The sequence below is a fragment of the Podarcis gaigeae genome (assembly GCF_964106915.1).
Source record: "Podarcis gaigeae genome assembly, chromosome: 17".
Lineage (NCBI taxonomy): Eukaryota > Metazoa > Chordata > Lepidosauria > Squamata > Lacertidae > Podarcis > Podarcis gaigeae.
The window spans coordinates 7,926,007-7,948,263 of NC_139694.1; the positions used below are offsets into that span (position 1 = coordinate 7,926,007).

Here is a 22,257-nt window from a genome sequence, read left to right on the forward strand (position 1 = left end):
ATGAGCAAACCAGTGATATTTTAGGGAGCAGGCTGGCTCAATGGAAACTACACAACACAAAACCCTGTTTTTTATCTTATATTTTGGAAATGTACATCCAGGTTTTTCCCCTTTAAATTTTTTTGGGGGAAGTGAGTGCGGCCCTAAGCTATAGCTTGTGTAGTTTATACGTAAATCCGTCAGGGCCCGCTTTCTCCCTCAGGGGCTCCTTCCCTGCCTGAGGCGGCCTAACCGAGGCGCTGCGACGCGTCTTGGCGCCTTCCAGCGCCGCGGCCTGGCCTGCCTGGCCCGCCTTCCCCGCCTGCCTCGCCTCGGTTAGGGGCAGGACAGGAGGCGGGATGCGGTGGCCGCGCCCGCGTTCTCCCCTGGCCGTGGCGGCCTTCCTCCTTCCTGCTAGTCGCGCTGCCGCCGCCGCCGCCGCCATGGCCCAGCTCCGCGCCTCCTCTTCGACGGCCTTCGACTACCTGGTGCTGGGAGGCGGCTCGGGCGGCCTGGCCAGCGCTCGACGGGCGGCGGAGCTCGGCGCTCGGGTGGCCGTGGTGGAGAGAGGGCGGCTCGGCGGCACCTGCGTGAGTCCCGGAGCGCTTAGGAAACTTGGCCGGGAGGAAACACGGCGCCCGGGGAGGTTGGGCGGCCCTCTGTGGCTTATGGTGGACTTGGGAGGCCTGCCTTGCAGCGGGTTGGACTAGATGACCCGGGGCCTCGGGGGGGGGGGTCCCTTCCAGCTCTGTGATTCCGTGAAACGCACTGCAAAGGGAGGCTGGGCGGCCGTCTGCCGTGTATAATCCAGCTGAAATTCTTGCATTGAAGCGGGTTGGACTAGATGACCCTTGGAGCCCCTTCCAATTTTATTATTCTGTGAAACGCACTGCAAAGGGAGGTTGGATGGCGGCCTGTTGTGTATGATCCAGCTGAGATGCTTGCATTGTAGTAGGGGGTTGGGCTAGATGACCCTTGGAGCCCCTTCCAGTTTTATTATTCTGTGAAACGCACTGCAAAGGGAGGTTGGATGGCTGCCTGCTGTGTATGATCCAGCTGAGATGCTTGCATTGTAGTAGGGGGTTGGGCTAGATGACCCTTGGAGCCCCTTCCAGTTTTATTATTCTGTGAAACGCACTGCAAAGGGAGGTTGGATGGCTGCCTGCTGTGTATGATCCAGCTGAGATGCTTGCATTGTAGTAGGGGGTTGGGCTAGATGACCCTTGGAGCCCCTTCCAGTTTTATTATTCTGTGAAACGCACTGCAAAGGGAGGTTGGATGGCGGCCTGTTGTGTATGATCTAGCTGAGATGCCTGCATTGTAGGGGGTTGGACTAGATGACCCTTGGAGCCCCTTCCAATTTTATTATTCTGTGAAACACACTGCAAAGGGAGGTTGGATGGCTGCCTGCCGTGTATGATCCAGCTGAGATTCTTGCATTGAAGCGGGTTGGGCTAGATGACCCTTGGAGTCCCTTCCAGCTCTACAAGCCTATGATTATATGAAGCTGAACAGTGGTCCCTCTAGTTCAGTGTTGTCAACACAGACTGACAATGGGCTCTGCAGGGTGTCTCCCAGCCCCTGCCTGGGGATTGAACCCTGGGACCTCCCTGGGTGCAAGTCAGGAGGGCATCTCTCAGGTGTTAATTGCCCCACGCCCCACACTTAAGGATGACCAGGAGCACAGGAAAGTTGTAATAAGAACATTAATCTGTTTTCTGTTTTTTATTTCCTTGTGCACACACACACACACACACACATGCATGCAGACACACACACACACTGAACTTGGAAAGAGGAACAGAGAAAATGTGTGCATGCATTTGACAGAGAGAGAAGGCCACTGTGTGTTATCTTTAGGTCTAGTTCTTTAGGCAGAAATTAGATTTTAGGATGTTCCATACGCTGCCCTCATGTGCCAGCCCTAGTAGCTTTACATTTCAAATGGCTCAGGGGAGAGGAAACAAAAAAACCCTGAAACTTTGAATTACTGAAAGAGTGTTTTCACTGTTTTCTGCATGCCAAGCATTATTTCCATGCCCCAAAATGTGGTACAATTCACAATGTTGTGTATCATCCTTGCAAAAGTATCACATGTCCATGGGCTTAGCTGGGGGGGGGGAGCTGCCCCCCCATCAAGTAAAACAATAGAAATACTTAACTAACTGATCAATCACGTTGGTTCTGCCCCTGCCCCCAAGTCCTGCCCCACCTAGCAAAAATCCTGGCTACGCCTGTGCGACATGTCAGTTGTTATGGTAGTGGTTAAAAAGTCCTGGGAAGACCAGGATTTAAATCTCCCCCTCAGCTATGAAGCTCACGGGTGGACTGTGGACCAATCTCTATCTCTCAGCCTAATCTACCTCACAGGGTTGTTGTGAGCATAAAATGGAGGGGGGAGAGTCATGTATCTTTTTAAAGCTTTGTTTTTATTAAATATTTTCTTGGGTTACAAAATTACACACAGTGTATCTGCTTTCAGTTCACAGAGTCCTTTCTACAGATCAGTTTATTTCCTTTTAGGAAAGACATGATATAATGTACCGTATTTTTCGCCCTATAGGGCGCACTGGCCCATAGGGCGCACCTCGGTTTTTTGGGGGAAATAAATACTGTAAATAAATATTCCCCAGCCCCCAGAACAGGCTGCTATGCGCAAGCCTTGCGAGCCCGGCGGCAACTCCCACCAGGCTCGCAAGTCTTGCAGACATCTGTGTGAAGCATGGGGTGCGCTCCGGAGGGCGCCCCGTGCTTCGGGCTGCAGGCTGCTGCCCGCAAGCCTTGCGGATAGCTTCCTGAAGCCTGGAGAGCGAGAGGGGTCGGTGCGCACCGATGCCTCTTGCTCTCCAGGCTTCAGCGAAAGCCTGCATTCGCCCCATAGGACGCACACACATTTCCCCTTCATTTTTGGAGGGGGGGGGAAGTGCGTCTTATAAGGCGAAAAATATGGTAATTTTTAATCATGTGTTTGTTGTCATCCTTTCTGGGTTCTTGATTTGTGAGGGCCAGGTTACACAGTTGTCCGTGATTCAGGGTACATTTTAACTTTCTTGTAATATTCCCAAGTTTCCCCATTTCTTTTTCCCAGTTGGAACGAATGGCTGCAACCATTTAATTATATGGAAGCAGGGCCTGTCGGGTGACACCACAAAACAGTGCGGTGCTAAACTTGCTCTCTTCCTCTGAGGTCCTCTTCTGTTGAAAATCAAGTAATTGAGAATCATGTCTTCTTTCTTTCTGCCCCATTCTGAGTTCTGTTTCTTGGTCACTCGACTGAATATAAGGAACCCATCATTGCATATCTGCTTTCAAGGAGCTTGCTACAGAATTTCAACAATGGAGGAGGCAACTGTTATATTTATAATTGCAATACCTCATATTTATTGTAGTCAAATCTTTGTTTCTGAAATGTATAGGCAACATTGTAACCAAAGCTTCGGAGGCAATTAACTCATACAAAGACATGTATGTAACATGTTATACAAGACAACAATAAAATCCAAATCTAAAATAGTTTTGTTAGTCAGCAATGGAATTCCATCTCATGCCGGAATCCAGTACTTCACATACATTATCTCAGTCACCCTTACAAGAGGGCAGGTCAAGTACCTTACAAGTAAGGTAGGTCACTTATAATCTCCATATTTATTAAATCCAGGTAAGGAAAATACTTCCTTCACACAGTCCATTGTTGAACTGTGGGATTTGCTACCTCAAAATGTAAGGATGCCCACCAGCTTAAATGGTTTTAAGAGGGGATTTGACAAATTTATGGAGAATAAAGATAGCAGTGCCTACCACTCATGTTGGCTGTATATTAGGGCAGTATGCCTCTGAACTACTGTAATAAATAAATAATAAAAAGCTATCCATAACAAATTATCTTGTAACCTGTTTGTGCATGTTTGCTAAATACTTGCTTAGTAGCGTTGGCGCTTGACACTGTTTATTTTTCGTTTTCAGGTGAACGTTGGATGTGTTCCTAAAAAGGTAAAAACAAACCGTTTAACGTGTCACTATCAGTTTGTTTTGTTTTATTTTTAAATTGTGTGAAGTGAAAACTCAGCGGCAGTAACAGCTAGAAATGGTTTTAAAATATTTTCTTAGGCTCTCTGCATGTGTCAGATTGCTACCCAAGGAGACTATTGTCTTCTAAATGCAGATGAACACAAGAAAATGGCCGGATCACTCAAAAAACACCTGCCTTTTTGCTTATGTGTGATTTTGTACGGGAGGGGTACTTGGCACAGTGTGGTCTGGCAAGCTTCTTCTCCTCTAAAAGGAACTGTTATCAGAGTGCTATTCTAACTCTCTCCCTGATGTTGATGATGCTGAAAGTGCTGGGATGCAGCTCAGTTGCATTAAGGCTGCTGGGTTTCCATGGGCAGAAAGTAGGTGGACAGAACCGCCAAGCCTCCTAGACTTGTCTTTCTGAATGAATCTGTGCTGACCTTTCCTCAGTTGCTATACTGATACTCTCAGGGTGTTTCTCCTTTTTCTTTGTCCCACCTTGGAGGAGGAGACATATAATAATAATAATAATAATAATAATAATAATAATAATAATAATAATAATTTATTATTTATACCCCGCCCATCTGGCTGGGCCTCCCCAGCCACTCTGGGCGGCTTCCATAAAAACCAAAAATACAGTAAAATATCACACGTTAAAAACTTCCCTGAACAGGGCTGCCTTAAGATGTCTTCTGAATGTCAGCTAGTTGTTTATTGCTTTGACATCTGCTGGAAGGGCGTTCCACAGGGTGGGCGCCACTACCGAGAAGGCCCTCTGCCTGGTTCCCTGTAGCTTTGCTTCTCGCAATGAGGGAACCGCCAGAAGGCCCTCGGCGCTGGACCTCAGCGTCTGGGCAGAATGATGGCGGAGGAGACGCTCCTTCAGGTATACTGGACCGAGGCCGTTTAGGGCTTTAAAGGTCAGCACCAACACTTTGAATTGTGCTCGGAAACATACTGGGAGCCAATGTAGGTCTTTCAAGACCGGTGTTATATGGTCTCGGCGGCCGCTCCCAGTCACCAGTCTAGCTGCCGCATTCTGGATTAGTTGTAGTTTCCGAGTCACCTTCAAAGGTAGCCCCACGTAGAGTGCATTGCAGTAGTCCAAGCGGGAGATAACCAGAGCATGCACCACTCTGGCGAGACAGTCCGCAGGCAGATAGGGTCTCAGCCTACGTACCAGATGGAGCTGGTAAACAGCTGCCCTGGACACAGATTTGACCTGTGCCTCCATGGACAGCTGTGAGTCCAAAATGACTCCCAGGCTGCGCACCTGGTCCTTCAGGGGCACAGTTACCCCATTCAGGACCAGGGAATCCTCCACACCTGCCCGCCTCCTGTCCCCCAGAAACAGTACTTCTGTCTTGTCAGGATTCAACCTCAATCTGTTAGCCGCCATCCATCCTCCAACCAATATTTTCTTTTGTTTGCCCTGTAGAAAGATAAAAGAACAAACATGGCTTTCTGCGTTTCCATCCTAGATTGTTTGAAGTATATTTCTTCCTATCCAACATGTATTTCCTATACAATCAAACCTCAGTTCCTGAAAGGCTCCATTTTGGAACGTTTTGGCTCCCAAACGTCGAAAACCTGGAAGTAAATGTTCCAATTTTCGAACGTTTTTCGGAAGCCATACATCCGCCATGGCTTCCGCTGGAGTGCAGGAAGCTCTTGCAACCAATCGGAAGCTGCACTTCATTTGTAAAACATTTTGGAAGCCAAATGGGCTTCCGGAACGGATTATGTTCAACAGCCGAGGTTTGACTGTAGTAAACTTAGCATTCTTATTTTCCATACTGAGTCTCAGTTTGGTTGCATTGAGGCTAAAGCGTACTCTTCAAAGCAGAGATTTCAGTGCACAGTTCAACTTTTGCTGATACATATACATATACAGTGGACGCTCGGGTTGTGAACGTGATCCGTGCGGGATGCACGTTCACAACCCGCAGCGTTTGCAACCCGCAGTGGCGCGTCTGCGCACACACAAGTTGTGATTCGGCGCTTCTGCGCATACGCAAAGCACGATTTAGCACTTCTGCACATGCGTGACTGCCAAAACCCGAAAGTAACCCGTTCCAGTACTTCTGGGTCCGTAACCCAAAAAAACACAACCTGAAGCAACTGTAACCTGAGGTATGACTGTATTATTTATTTAGTTTTTCGAATTAAAATTTTACAATCACAAACATACAGCATATAACATACAACATAAAGACAAGATTCCAGATAATAAACTAAATGCTATCAGATGGCTGGGGGGGGATGTTAGATGGCATGTAAAAGACACTCTGGGCCTTTACACTTCACTGGTTGTCCTACCAATGGTGAGGGTCCCAGAGGCTTGATGTCTGCTAGACTTAAGCCTTGTAGATCGCTCCAGGGCCCCTTCCTTGGGGGCTCCCCATCTATGTCAGGCGTGAGCTGTTGCAGAAAAAGAAAGAAAGAAAGAAAAACTGTATTTATACCCTTGGCCATTGTGACCTGGTGTGCTTTCGTATACACCGGGGGGGGGGGGGGAGAGAGCTATCGCTTCGCTTCTCCGCTGTCTAATTTAGGATTGCTGTTCTCCTGCTAAGTGCCTAATTTCCCAAGGCTCTTCTGGCTGATCCGGTTCTGAGGGGTTGAGAAGCCAACATTGCAATGTATGAAGCAAGCGTCCTTTATTGTTAGAAAGAAAACGTTGCTGGTTTTTCTCTTGCCTTCTCCGTGAACAGGCTCAAATATGAACTTAAGAAATTGCATTGGCGTGTTTTGATGGGAAGACAATCAAAATAGCCTGATGCAGTGATGCTCATTTGGGGAAAATAAAATGAAAAAGAAATCTTTGGATCATAATCGTTTAATAGAAAATTGAAGGCTGGTGTCTCCATCCACTGCAGACAGTGGATGCTTCCAAGTAGCCGCAGGGAGGCTGACAAATTGGAGCGTACCCTTTGCCTAGAGGCCATCCTTTTGACAAAGCAGGTAGAGTTGTAAATGGCAGGTTATGGGCTGTTGACTGAAAATACAGGTTTCGTGTCCCACTGCGTCTGGGAGTGAGTGAGAATCTTTCAGACTATTCTTGATTTAAAAAAAAGCTGGTAGTTACCAGGAGAGGAACTGCTTTAGAGAAAGACTGAGTGAATTTAAAATTGAATTTGTAAAGTATTTCGCATACTACAGAACATGCCTAGTGGGTTACGTTTATCATGGTGGTCTGCAAGTTGTGTGGGCCTGATATGTCTAAACCGCTGTCCCAATGTAAAATCCTTTAAGCATTATACCTCTCCCCCCCCCCCACAACATATCAAAATGTTTATTCACATTATCCTGCATTACTGTATACAATAAATAGCGGTGTTTGGTTTTTCATTTATTTTTAAATTAAACCCTGGATGTTCTCCCTGCACCCTCCCCTCCCCAAACAGGTGATGTGGAACACTGCTGTTCACTTTGAATTCATCCATGATCATGCAGATTATGGTTTTGAAGTATCCGATGTGAAGTTTAACTGGCGGTAAGTCAGGTTAAAATTCCTTTCTGTGGAAATAAATGTGCACCATCAGTCTAATGCGATGAGTGGGGTACAATCTACTAAGAGGTTCTGATATGCTTGCCCCACTGAATTGAGTGGAAGGTGTGCGAAATATTTAGAGCATCATTAATAGTAGCTGAATGTACCGCATTCATCAGATTTCCTCCAATCTACTATAAGGTATTTATATTCCTGTCCCATTGAAATGCATAAGGCTGTCTTTTGACAGCAAAGCAGCTCAGTCAATGGAGAAAAAAGTTTGAAGCTTTTAAAAACTGGCTCATCTTCTGGTTTTATTATGTTGGCTTTATAAACAGTTGGCTACTGGCTTTATAAACAGTTCTGCCTACCCAATATACCTGCATCTTGATTTTTTTGATGGGATGTAAATTCCTAAAGCAAATAATGAATGGGGATTTGAAAGGAGGGACAAGGTTAGGTGTTTTTTTTTTGAGCCACAGTTTTGCTAGTGCAAGAGAGAGATAATTTTGTCACACAAAACTTATTTTATTACAGAGTAATTAAGGAAAAGCGTGATGCTTATGTGAAACGACTGAATGATATCTATCAAAATAATTTGAACAAGGTTTGTAAATGTTCCTGTTTTGCACCTCAACCGATCGTTAAGCCTCTTTCCTCCAGCTGCTAACGCTGAGTTTCACAGTATAGAATCTAGAGGGCTCTGCTGGTTCATCAGCTTTACTCCTTTGAGACAACCATCCTTCGCTCTTGGAAATATATTCCTTTTAGTTTCAGAGCACAGCACTTTTGTAAAATCTCTCTCACCAATCCGGAAATCCTTTAGGATTTGCAGCCCCGCCTCTGAGAATGTCTTAGCCCTATCTACATTGCTAATATATGTTGATTTTATATGAATCTTTTTTTCTATCTGTCATAAGTTCTCTAAGTAACCCTGGGAAGTATAGATGGTATGCTGAAGGTACAAAGAATTATCTATTTGAGATCCTAATTCCGCTAGAGAAGTTTGGATAGAGGTAGTAATTAATTTAAGTCTGCATTGTAAACATGCCCTTAATTCTACCTGCTCTATCAGTATAGAACAGGCTTCCTCAACCTCAGCCCTCCAGATGTTTTGAGACTACAATTCCCATCATCCCTGACCACTGGTCCTGCTAGCTAGGGATCATGGGAGTTGTAGGCCAAAAACAGCTGGAGAGCCGAGGTTGAGGAAGCCTGGTATAGAGGTTTCTCTGAATTTATGACAAAATATATAGGAGAGCTTTGGATAACCCAGACTTGTTCAATTATTTAAATTCATGAGAGAATCAACAGATGAGAGAAATCGGCACACAAACCGGGTAGCGCTGTGACAACATAGGGAATAGCTAAAATGTCTTGTGGAATTCTTTATCTGGTCTTTGAATTGACGTATAGATTGACAGCTCATTTTCAACCTAATTTCATTAGTCCAATGTAGAAACTATTCGTGGTGATGCTTCGTTCACACCTGATGGCAAAGGCACGATTGAAGTGGATGGTAAAAAATACACAGCACCCCATATCCTGATTGCAACTGGTGGGCAGCCTTCAGTCCCCAGTGAAAGTGAGGTACCGGGTAAGTCATTTACATGCCACATTTTTTGCAGACACAACGGTTTCTCAAAGCACTTAAACTGTCAGAACACAGTATCCCAATAATAATAAGAATAACATAATGAAAATTATGATATCACTACAATGTAACGCTACAAATTCAGTGGTTGATAGTTCATTTATCATACATAAAAGTTTAAATGAGCATATAGTTCAGAAACAGAAATATCCAGTAACTTCACATCCAAAAATAGCCCCAAAGCTAATGACATTATCATCATTATTGCCCTGTTCCTAGGGCTGGGTGATGTATCGATATATTGTCCGAAACAAAAGTCTATATTGTGATATTGGGTTCATAATTTTTGACCTGGCAATATATTGTGACTCATGGTGTGTGTGCATGCGCTATACAAAAATCACAATGTGGGGAAAACCGTGAAGTCTGCCAATGCCTCTACACAGCTCCACCCTTATTTCACAGATTGTGATATATTGATATGTCATGATATTTTGCAAGGTTGAAAAACAGATATCACCCAGCCCTACTGTTCACCTCTACATAGTTCCATCCTTATTTCCGACATCGTGATACATCATTATATTGCGATATTTAGCTGGTGATACATCGTGATGTTGAAAACCAGATATCACCCAGCCCTTCTTGTTACCTCCCCCCATTTTATTCTAAAAGGCAAGAATCTCATCAAGATTTCTCTTGGGAGCAGCTCCCTTACGAAGGCTCCTTAGATGGAGGGTGAGCTAAAGCAAATGGAAATAGCTCTCTTTGTCCTGTGATTAGGAAAGATCTAAAAAAGCTGATATGACAGTTGAGCTTCTTGCTTCAAAAGATTAAGCAATAACTTGCTGTACTTTGTAATATTAATCCTTGGCAAACGCAGTTGCCCTCATCGCCTGTGCTGCTCGCTGTGTTTTGCTAATCTTTGGGGAATACATGCATTTTTCAGGAATGTTCCTCCTCTCCCCCTCTCCATGTTAATTATTAAGGGTCTTAAATGTACATGGAGTAATTTTTGAAAAGTCCGGCAACCCCTGCCCCAAGGAACTTGCAATTTCAGGATTGCTGCGGACATAATTGTGGGAGTGCATTCGCCACATTTTTCAGAAGTTTACTATCTTCGCCCCAGTTTAGGAGAAGCCTGTTTTTCCTGCTTGCAGTATTGAATTGTATTGTATGCAGCTGTTCTGCATTAGTGAATGAGCTGTAAGAAAAGTTGAATATTTGCATAGCTAAGATCTATTTATACGTAAGTGGACTTTGATATTCAGGGTAGTGTCTCATTGCTTTGCAGGGGCCAGCTTGGGAATTACTAGTGATGGATTTTTTGACCTTGAAGAGCTGCCCAAGTAAGTTGCCAATCTAGGGTGAACCTGTTCTCAGTTTCCACATCGTAATGGAGATTCTTTGAGAAATAGAGCATGCTGGCTGTGGGTTACTGTGCGATGGGCGGGGTGAGGTGGGGCTCACGTACATCCCTCAAATGTCTATAAATATCTTAAGTGCAGGGAAAAGGCTAGTGAGTTCCCTCATAGTGCTGTATTTACTGTTGCAAGTTGCAGAGTTGCTAAAGATGCCGCATATAGCATCTGGTCAGTCCTGATGCATATCAGGTGTTAGTCTAGAGCTAGAGCCTTTGTTCCTTTTGTTGCCTTAGAAAAATCTGCGGGCAAAATCCAGACAAATTAAAGCACTTGTAAACACAATTAGTTTTAATGCAAGAAGGCTTAAGTATGTGCCTGATAGTGCATTATATGCGTTGTCTCTTCAGAAGTAAGTCCTATTGAATTAAGTGAGGCTTGCTTCCATGAGGGAAGTAGGTAAAAGTTTGCACCCAGTCTTCCATTGAAAGCAATGGGGTTCACAAGTGTTTAACAGTGGCTGAGTTGCACCTAAAGGAGGTTTACCTTACTGGCTGGCGTTAAGGTAAAGGTAAAAGTACCCCTGCCTGTACGGGCCAGTCGTGTCCGACTCTAGGGTTGCGCACTCATCTCGCTTAAGAGGCCGGGAGTCAGCGCTGTCCGAAGACACTTCCGAGTCACGTGGCCAGTGTGACGAGGCTGCATCTGGCGAGCCAGCCTCAGCGCAGCACACAGAAACGCCGTTTACCTTCCCGCTATAAAGCAGTACCTATTTATCTACTTGCACTTAAGGGTGCTTTCGAACTGCTAGGTGGGCAGGAGCTGGGACCGAAAGACGGGAGCTCACCCCACCGCAGGGATTTGAACCGCCGACCATACGATCAGCAAGTCCTAGGCACTGAGGTTTTACCCACAGCACCACCCGTGTCCCACTGGCTGGCTTTATGTAGTACTAAAATTGGAGGTTGTAGAGTTCAGGCTCCTTCATGCAACAGCAGTTCTTTTCGACTGTCCCAATCCTGCTTTCTGGGTTGCAGCTCAGAATAGCAAGAATCAGCACAAAGTCTCATGTCTGTCTTGTAAATAGATGTTTGACACATTGGTTTGGGGAGATACGTGAAACCTATAAAATTCTTGTTTAGGAGCAGTTGAATATCAGTGCAAAACATTCCTCCTCATCCCTTCTAATGACTTGTTCGTTCACACACACACAGACACGGTTTGCTCTGTATTGGCATTGTTTGGGTTTTGAGGAAAGTTTAGCAGGCTTGTGGTGGTGTGGTTTGCAAATCAGTGCAGCAAAATGCTCAGTTTGAGTCATTAAGTTAATTAAAATTAACCAAACTTTCATATAATTTATAAAATTATAGTCATTTATAAAATGCACACAGCATGTAGCCAAACGTTTGCCAGTGCTTCTGCACTCATTGGCCAGAACTCTGGAAGATGGGAGGAAATTTACTTGCATCTGAACACGTGTAGTTGCCCAGATGTCTATAGGAAACCCACAGGTGAAACATGAGAGCTGTAGCCTTCTCCTGCTGTTATTCCCCAGCGACTGGTACCTAGAGGTATGTCTCTGATCCTGGAAGTAGCATATAGATTTCATGACTAGTAGCTATTGATAGCATAGTCCTCCCTCCATGCATTTGTCCAATTCCCTTTTAGGACCATCTAAGTGGATGACATAGGGACGCGGGTGGTGCTGTGTGTTAAACCACAGAGCATAGGGCTTGCCGATCAGAAGGTCGGCAGTTTGAATCCCCGCAACGGGGTGAGCTCCCGTTGCTCGGTCCCTGCTCCTGCCAACCTAGCAGTTCAAAAGCACGTCAAAGTGCAAGTAGATAAATAGGTACCGCTCCGGCGGGAAGGTAAATGGCGTTTCTGTGCGCTGCTTTGGTTCGCCAGAAGCGGCTTAGTCATGCTGGCCACATGACCCGGAAGCTGTACGCCGGCTCCCTCAGCCAGTAAAGCGAGATGAGCGCCGCAACCCCAGAGTTGGCCACGACTGGACTTAATGGTCCCTTTACCTTTACTTAAGGATGACTATCACTACATTTTGAGCAGCAGCTTCCATAGTTTTAACTGTCTGCTGAGTGAAGATCCTGACTGCCTGAGTAGAAGAAGAAGGAGAGTTTGGATTTGATATCCCGCTTTATCACTACCCTAAGGGATCTCAAAGTGGCTAACAATTTCATTTCCCTTCCTCCCCCACAACAAACACTCTGTGAGGTGAGTGGGGCTGAGAGACTTCAAAGAAGTGTGACTAGCCCAAGGTCACCCAGCAGCTGCATGTGGAGGAGCGGGGAATCGAACCCGGTTCACCAGATTACGAGTCTACTGCTCTTAACCACTACACCACACTGGCCCTGAGTACGAGGCACTCAGGCAAAGCATAGTTAAGGGTGCAGTAGAATATGATTCCAACAGGAACTTCGTAGGGTATGTGAGATATGGCTCAAAACCCATTATTCTTTCAGGCGCAGTGTTGTCGTCGGTGCTGGATACATAGCTGTGGAGATAGCTGGCATTCTTTCAGCCCTGGGTTCAAAGACGTCCTTACTGATACGTTATGGTGAGGTAAGGCACACTTATTCATTGTACTGACTGCTCTGCTGTATATTGGCCAATGCAATAAAAAGCAAGGCTAGGGCTCTGTTGTGCACGCTTTTAATTCCTTGCACTGATTGGCTGGGCAAGGAAGCACTCATCTGACAAGATGGACACGCGGGAAGACTGTGCCCAGAACTCTGAGTAAAAAGCCATTTAAAAATGAGCCAGAGAGTGATTTCTTTATACCTTCTTTTTTTTTAAAAAAAGTAATATTTATTTTGCTTTAAACATATAAAGATACATATAAACAACCAAAATTACAAAAGAAAAATCCTTAGTAATAATAATGGAAAAGGCTAAAAAAAAACCCTACAAAAAATATCAAATACATGGCATAGAACATAAGCCATTATGGGAAAGAAAAAAGAAAAAGGAAAGGAGAAGGAAGAAAAAAAGGGGGAGGGGAAAAATGAGACAAAACACAAGCGTCTACTGTACGCTTCCGTCAAGGTCGCAACAGATCATTATTCGTATCAATTCTCTCTATCTGCATTCCATAGAGTCCCTCATCTTGGTATCAGGGAACATTTCCCTATGCGGTATCATTCTAAACATAACCAGGTCTTTATTGATGAACCCTTATCCCCTAGATAATTATTTAAACATTCCCATTCTTCTTTCACCATTTTTTTAGGTTTATCTCTTATTGCATCTGTCAGCTTCGTGAGCTCCAAGGACTCGCACAATTTGACTACCCATTCATCTTTAGTGGGTGTATTTTTATCTTTCCAGCGTTTTGCCACTATAACCCTTGCTGCTGACATCACATACATAAATAACCTGGTTTTGTTTATACCTTCATTCCAATAAGCCAGTGTTTTTCAACCAGTGTCCTATGGCACGCAGGGGTGCCGTGGGCAACACTGGCCTCTGTCCCTCTTCCCTCCCTCCTCTGATGCCCTCTCACATCTCTGCCTCCCAAAGGCTCACACAGCTGTTTATTGCAGCAGCCCTGGCTACAAGCTACGCAGGTGAATGGTGCCTCTGGGGCTGGCTGGGGGGTGCTTCCCAGACCCCTGTGGGGCAGTATGAGGAGACACCTCTCTTTGAGGCAGGGGGGACAGCTCACAGATCAGGGGCAGCAGCTGTGGCTGCCAAGAGGACTTCCAAGGAGAGAAGAGAGGAAAGGAGGCTGAGGGAACACTCCACAAGGGAGGATGTTTGAAAAAGGACGAGAGGTTGCCAGCTCTGCAGGCAAGGGGTGACATAGCTGAGCTCCTGAGCCCCACAGGGGTGCCGCAGAAAGAATGCAGTTGGTCGAGGGAGCTGTGGACTCAAAAAGGTTGAAAACCTCTGCAAGAAGAGAGACTCTGATTTGCCAGCTGAGGGGAACCTCTCTAGCTTTTCTCCTCTCCCAAGGAGCTCCCTTGGTTCTCCAAAACCGCAAGCAGGACCCTTCCTTAAATCCCCGGCAGCCGGCTGCATGCAAACCTTCTCTTTCCATTGCTATGAGACATCCAGGACCTGTCTGCTGCAAGACATGGTATCTCTTAGCACTGGCTAATCCAGACCCTGTTACTTGAGTTTTCCAGCTGTTGCTCTGTCCAAGGCCTCAGGTGCAGCCTCTGTAGTCGACTCACTGGCTAGGATGCACTTTCCCATTGCGGTCAGGCTGCTCTGCTCTTCTGGTGTCAGTGCTGTGTAAAGTAGAGAGCTGCAAGTGCTTTTAATTCACAGCTGTCTTAGGGGATGAGGAAGAGGAATTCCCAATAAACCAGATCCAGGCCAGAAACCATCTTGGCTGTGAGATCTGGAAGACCTGCTCCCTGCCTTGCAGGCCTTTTCCCACCTGGTCTGGAGCCCGGACTGACTCCAGCTACAAAAGCTTATACCATTGAACAGCCTCTTGGGCTGGGGCATTATTTAGTGTGTTTTGTTGAGGGGGCTTGTTGCTATCAGTATTAATTTTTGTATCTTTATTTTAGATCTTACTATGATTTATGTGGAAATTGTTTAATTTGGTTGTATATTTTTGATGTTTTAATTATTGTTTATTACTACTTTTGTTGTTCATAATTATGTAATTTTAGAATGTTGGAAGCAACCTTGAACATGGTTTGAACTATGGAAAGGGGGCATACAAAAATATATATGTATATATGCCTTATTTTAAGTGGGGGAAGAGGTTTTAACTGATATGGATTGATTGATTGATTGATTGATTGATTGATTGATCAATTAATGCGCCACCCGTTCTCATTTCTTGTGAAATGCACCTGCATTGTAATCTGAAAAGCAGCAAACCTTTGCCCAGGTTCCTTCTGGACAAAGGCCTGAGTGCAATAAAACAAGAGGAAAAAATAATGCTTAAGTGTTTGTATAATGTTGCTGAATGTTCAATTCCCATTATGTCTTCAATAATCTGTACAACACCTCTGTAAAGTAGGCCAGTATTATTATTCACATGTTGAGGGTTTGGGGTGGAGAGGCTTAGAGAATTATGGTTTAGTGAGTTGCCCTTGCTAGGTTTACAGACTGGCGTTAGCCACTACTATTTATTAAATGTATTTATATATTGTTTTTCACGTGAACCTCAAAGCGGTTTACAGGAATTTCTTATAAAAATGCAGTGATATGGAAATTACAAGTGTTCAGAAACAGCTGTAACTGCTACACTAACTCTCTTGAATGAGTTATGTGGATATGCTGTGTGTCCTCACAGTCTTATTTAATGTTCTTCCTGGACAGGTGCTGAGAAACTTTGATTCAATGATCAGCTCAAACTGTACTCAGGAGCTGGAGCATGGTGGTGTAGAAGTCTGGAAACATTCTCAGGTATTATCTATGTACTGTATCACTTTCATCATCTCTGTGTGCCTATATTTAGGGGGGAGGAATGTTTTGTTATTTTTGTTTTAACTATTTACTTGTGTTTTCCCTTTGTATTTTATCCTGTATAGCGCCCTGAGATCTTGTGATGAAGTGTGGTGTATAAATCTAATTTAAAAATATAAAAAGTGCATTTTTATTGTTTTTGTGGGGCTGAATGATTCTATCGGGGCTAAGTATGCAGAGATGTTCCCATCTTTTATTGCTATGTTGTTTGTTTTAACAGATTAATACCTTTTATTAAGCACCAGTTTATTAAGCACCAGTGCTTTAATTTCTTCTAAGAGTGGTATTATTCTTAATAAGAGGAAGTTGCAAACATGTAACAAAATACTCCTCCACCCTCCTTTTTCTTCAACTTATTGCCCATGCTGCTTCTCTTATTGGTGTATTTATAGCTGCTTTTAATAGGGCTAGTAGCCAGATCATAAGCAGAAAAACAGAGCTCCTATTTATTGCACCTTGGTTGGTACATTTTGGGAAAGCTGCAGCTGTCCTTAAATCAAGGCGTGAGTACCAATACCAATCAGTCACACATTCTGTATGAAGAAAGGTTGAATTCTGCAACTTGCATTAATTATATGATTTGAAGGTGGCATCTGTCTGTCTCGGGAGACAATGAAGAGCGCCTCCTGGGGTGAAATCAAATTGCTGGAGAATCACAGCGCCTGCTGGGGCTGCAGAAACCAGAAACTCGTAGCTGCTGCTTCTCGCATTGTTTCTGCTGCAGTAGCAGCACCAAAGTGACCTCTCTGTGGCACAGGGGTCCTGGCCTCTCTCCCCTAAAAACAAACGAGACACTGTTCTGAAGACACAGACAGGCCCTGTCCAATGGCCTTACATATTAAATTTGATATAAAACTGGAAAAGGCCAAGAACAATTAGGGCAGGTTTTTCACATAACACTTTTTAAAAAAATCTATTTTGCATACTTTTCCCCATAGTACTTCTTTTGCATAATTTATTCTGCATGTTTGAAGCATAGGAGCAATGCATGACAGTCCAACCCCATCCTCCGATCACTGGAAAACATAATTGGCCATTGCTGCAAATTCTCAAGCTTCCAGCAGCCCTTCTTGTTTTTCTTCAAACGAAATTAAGAGATCCCAAGGATCTGTAATGGTGCAACATAACTGTGTTTTTCTCTACAGAATTGTGGCAGGCACGTAGCCATGCCTATAACTTGACATGTCAAATCTAATAAAGGTTTTTTTAAAAAAGATATTATAACAAATTGTGAAATAAATACAGTGGTGCCCCGCAAGACGAATGCCTCGCAAAACGAAAAACGCGCAAGACAAAAGGGTTTTCCAGTTTTTGCATCGCTTCGCTAGACGAATTTCCCTATGGGCTTGCTTTGCAAGACGAAACGTCTTGTGAGTTCTTGCAAGTTTTTTTCCTTTTTCTTAAAGCCGCTAAGCCGTTAATAGCCGCTAATAGCCGTGCTTCGCACGACGAAAAAACCGCAAGACAAAGAGACTCGCAGAATGGATTAATTTCGGCTTGCGAGGCACCACTGTACAGTGGTACTTACACGCACCTCTGGTTACGTGTCCTTTGGGATACGCATGCGGCAAACCCGGAAGTCTTTTTCTGAGTTTCGCCATGTGCACATGCGCAGAAACGCTCTACCGCACCACACACATGCGCAGAACAGGCACCTCCGGTTGCGAAAATCTTGGGATCAGACTAGAACTCCGGAATGGATTCCGTCCGCAACCGGAGGTACCACTGTAGAACAAATTTGAAGCAGGAAATCGAGTTGAGCCCTAAAATCCACCTTCCTTGCAGCTAGTCTTTTTGGTCATTGTACATACTGTTTTGCTCTTTGTCCTCAAGTCTCCTGTTTCTCAACAGGTCAAGTCGGTCACAAAGTCACCTTCAGGACTGCTGTCGGTAACTGTAACATCCTCTCCTCCAAGTCAGAAACCCACCTTTAAAACTATTGAGGATGTTGATTGTCTGTTATGGGCCATTGGTAGAAAGCCAAACACAGAGGGGCTAAATCTTGACCAGCAGGTGAGCAGGAATTATTTTATTTCTTTGAGACAATGTGGGATTTTGATACATTGCATATAGAATCTGGATTATATGATAGTTGGCTTCGTGTTGTGGTTATGAGTGGAGCTGCAGTGTTTAGTCAGTTAAAAACTCATTTTGTTCAGTTAGAAAGCTGTTCTGATTAGCCTATTAAAAAGAATGAATAGAAATACTTATAAAAAGAGCAGACCACCATATTAGGTAACAATTCCTCCACCCACCAGCAAATATTTTATGCGAACCTGCATTTTTTCATAGGATTATTGAGATAATACATGCAAAGCTCTGAACATAGTAAATGTCATTTAAATGTTATGGAAAAAATATCCCACATAGCTCCTGTCACTAAGCATACAGCTCATGCCTGACTCCTCTGAAATGGTTCCTTGTGTTTTGTGTGCTGAGGCTACGTGGGAAGAAAAAGGCCTGCCTTCCCTTATTCACATAATTTTTTTGAAAAGTTACACAGCTTAGAAATAAGAGATGAATCAGTGCTGTTTGTCTTGAATACTCTTTTCCCAGAATGTCGTGTTTGACTTAAACTACCCTTTCCATTTTTAGAATATTAAGGTAGATTCTATGGGTCATATTATTGTTGACGAGTTCCAAAATACCAGCAGAAAGGGGATCTACGCTGTTGGAGACGTATGTGGGAAAGCTCTTCTTACACCAGGTAACATTAGGATGCTATTTTGCTCAAAAGGCTTCTATAATGTTATGTGGGAACCTGTGCATGCTGCACCAGATAGCGTGGGAGAGGAGAACAGGGAGGAAGACGGGGAAGTAATCAAGTGGTTGCCTGGGGATCTTTTTCTGCTCATCAACTTTTGATCATAGTAAATCTACTGCATCAACAAGGTCTGGATGTGACCTCTTAGCATCTCCCATATCACTGATTTCTGAAACACTAGCAGAAAATTAAAGAATTGTGTGGCAATGTAACTTGTTAGAAGTCTATCAGGTTTGCCTTTAGATCTGCCACACCAAGTAAATAATACGTAAGCTTTATATTCCCCATCATATGGAGAATAATTAATGCAAATTCTGGAGATGAGATGAAGTTCTAGGCCAGGGCCAGGGAACCTTTGGCCCTCCAGTTGTTGGACTCCATCTCCCATCAGCCCTAGCCAGCATGGACAATGAGACTTGTAGTTCCGCAATGTCTGGAGGACCAAGTGTTCCCCATCCCTGGCAAATTAAAAACTCACAAATCACTGGGTCTGGTTGTTCAGGCATTTCAGCAGGTTCTTCAGGCATAAGAAGCATGGGGAATAGGGGTGATCAAGGAGACCTTTCATTAAAGTTCTTCAACATAGGCTCTTGAGTAGACGTAGCAATTGTGGGATAAGGCGAGATGCCCTCTTATGGATCAGTAACTGGTTAAAAATCAGGAAGCAAAGAGTAGGAATAAATGGGCAGTGCAATGGAGAGGTGTAAATACAGGCAGCTTCGTTTACGTGTGTTCAGTACATGTGCAATTGTGAATATGTGCATTGCGTTGAACCCAGAACTGACCTGGAAACGGCATAAAGACATCACTAATAGGGTGGGGACGGAAAGGGGTATTTCAATGGGTTTCAATTATATGCGATTTCACCAACATTCGCGGTGCCTCGGGACGTAACCCCTGTGTAAATGGGCGGCTGTCTGTAGTTCCTGGGGCGCAGGTGGCGCTGTGGGTTAAACCACAGAGCCTAGGACTTGCCAATCAGAAGGTTGGCAGTTCGAATCCCCACAATGTGGTGAGCTCCCGTTGCTCGGTCCCTGCTCCTGCCAACCTAGCAGTTCGAAAGCACGTCAAAGTGCAAGTAGATAAATAGGTACTGCTCCGGTGGGAAGGTAAACGGCGTTTCCGTGCACTGCTCTGGTTCGCCAGAAGCGGCTTAGTCATGCTGGCCACATGACCCGGAAGCTGTACGCCGGCTCCCTCAGCCAATAAAGCGAGATGAGCGCCGCAACCCCAGAGTCGGCCACAACTAGACCTAATGGTCAGGGGTCCCTTTACCTTTACTGTAGTTCCTCCATGCAGCTGCATCCACTGGATCACTTCATGTGCAAGCATGCTTGCACTGGAGCAGATACCACATTTTATCATTAAACAGCGTTTCCGTGCGCTGCTCTGGTTTGCCAAAGCGGCTTAGTCATGATGGCCACATGACCCAGGAGCTGTACATAAAGCGAGATGAGCGCCGCAACCCCAGAGTTGTTCACGACTGGACCTAATGGTGAGGGGTTCCTTTACCTTTATCCTACGCCACGTAAATGGGGGGGGGGCTGCCTGTACTGCATGCGTCCTTGGAGGAGAGTGGCAATGGACACTGTAGCCTGCTACTATGCCAGGTGACATGCCTAAATTTCATCCTTAACAGTTGCAATAGCTGCTGGAAGGAAACTGGCACACAGGATTTTTGAGAGGAAAGAAGATTCTAAACTTGACTACACCAACATTCCTACCGTGGTCTTCAGTCACCCACCTATTGGAACGGTAGGACTAACAGAAGGTAGGATCTTAGGCCTTGTTGTCTCACTTGTTCCTATAGCTCAGTGGGCAAAAGAATTGGCGCTGTAACCTTAAGCGTTTGTGACATGCGATACCATTTTATCCTTTGCTCTAGGGACATTTTCTGCCAGTGGCTTGGCAAGGCTATATAAAGAACAAAAGGTTGTGCCTACGTAAACACATTGCAGATGCTAACTAGAATTTAGAGACTGGCTGCAGAATTGTATGCTTCATCCCCTCTCCCATTGCCTATGGTGGAGGATCCTTCTGAACTTCAGTGCAGAAGACATTTTCTTAATTTGTTCAAAGCATAAAAAACTATATTAGTATGTAAAATTGGGACTTAAAACTCTGAAAGTGAAAGGTTAAGGAGTTGTGAGTTGCAAAATTGGCAGCCCAGGCCCTCTAAACCAGGATGGGGAACCTGAGGCCCTTCAGATATTGCATGGCCAGTGGTTAGGAATTATGGGAGCTGTTTGATTACAGGAGGGGGGTCACCAGTCTTTTTTTGGGCCAGTGGGCATGCCCTGCACATGGAGGAGGGGGTGGAACCTACACCAGCCACTGTGTATTTGCTGACAGAGAGATGCTCTTTGCAGATCTCATCTGTTCAAAACTGGAGGCGTGTCCATCTTGACTTCCACTGAAATGTTGCCATGTTGAGAGGTGGCTTCAATGTAGGAGATGCCAGCCAAGTGTGAATGGCAACTGAGTAGGAAAAAGTGTTGTGCATTGTGATATTTATGAATAACTATCGTAGGTGCTGTAGAAAGTATTGGTGGATGTCCTGACACATCCACCCCCCAGCCTACGACAGCTGGAGGGCTGCAGTTTCCCAATTCTTGCTTTATAACATCTGTATTTAGTCACATCAAATACTTTCAAAAACTTTAGCATAGCAATTCAGACACGTCTAGCCTGCCTTTTGGCTTTTAAAGCAAGGCAATTATTGCTGTGCTTTGTGGTTCCTCTTCCTTAGCTATGAGGGCTATATGCTTATTTTTGTCTTACTGTTTCAGAGGAAGCTAGAACTACATATGGAAGCGAGAATGTGAAAACCTATACAACTTCTTTTATCCCAATGTATCATGCTGTAACTAAAAGGAAAACGAAGTGTGTAATGAAACTGGTGTGTGCAACTAAACAGGAGAAGGTGAGCAAAACAGGGAAGAATAAAGATTCTGTGAGCAACTAGTCTGTTTATACTTATCTGGACACCACACATGGCTCTACTTTGTGCAGAACTGGCAAATGCAGCAGTATTGGAGAAGGAGAACACTGCAAATATAAGCCTATTTTTATTGATGAAGAAAGCTGGTTTGGAGAGTCAATGAGATGTCTGATTATAGTATTAAATCACCAATGCAAAACCAAACCCTTAATTAACATGTTTGTTTGTTTGTTTTTAAGGTGGTAGGCCTTCATATGCAAGGGTTAGGATGTGATGAAATGCTTCAAGGCTTTGCTGTGGCTGTCAAAATGGGAGCAACAAAAGCAGATTTTGACCAGACAGTGGCCATCCACCCAACATCTTCTGAAGAACTTGTTACACTTCGTTGATTTTTTTTAATAAGGTGCCTAGATATAATCTTCACAGAATCATGTTCTCCCCTCTAATTCAATACAAGATTAACTTGTCTTTTCTTACTGTAAATGAAACGTTTGCCCTTCTATCAACAAGCCCCCGGAAAATGCAGCACTGGAATAATAATACTCAAAGAATAAAGTTGCCTTAAATCATCTTAACATTGTGGGATGGAATTGTCATTCAATTCTTACAGAAGCTTTTAAAGTGATTATTTTGCAGTAAACTAAGTTGTGGAGGGAGAGTAAA

The 22,257-nt window shown here is 44.4% G+C and overlaps 1 protein-coding gene across 1 annotated transcript; it reads left to right on the forward strand.

The window, feature by feature from the left end:
* The first annotated feature begins 187 nt into the window (after positions 1–187).
* GSR (glutathione-disulfide reductase) lies at positions 188–22,169 on the forward strand. The gene is made up of 13 exons (XM_083719305.1): positions 188–569; positions 3,943–3,969; positions 7,401–7,489; positions 8,024–8,093; positions 8,936–9,083; positions 10,375–10,429; positions 12,922–13,021; positions 15,743–15,829; positions 17,741–17,902; positions 18,485–18,596; positions 20,293–20,424; positions 21,443–21,576; positions 21,834–22,169. The coding sequence occupies exons 1-13, from the start codon at positions 339–341 to the stop codon at positions 21,981–21,983; spliced, it is 1,497 nt and encodes a 498-aa protein (XP_083575431.1). The 5' UTR covers positions 188–338; the 3' UTR covers positions 21,984–22,169.
* The last annotated feature ends 88 nt before the right edge of the window (positions 22,170–22,257 follow it).

Bases quoted from the DNA above. Each gene is read 5' to 3' on its own strand.
- GSR (XM_083719305.1), top strand. From the start codon at position 339: ATGCGGTGGCCGCGCCCGCGTTCTCCCCTGGCCGTGGCGGCCTTCCTC. The intron at 17,903-18,484 runs GTGAGCAGGAAT...TTCCATTTTTAG, and splicing joins GGCTAAATCTTGACCAGCAG to AATATTAAGGTAGATTCTAT. The intron at 18,597-20,292 runs GTAACATTAGGA...CATCCTTAACAG, and splicing joins GAAAGCTCTTCTTACACCAG to TTGCAATAGCTGCTGGAAGG.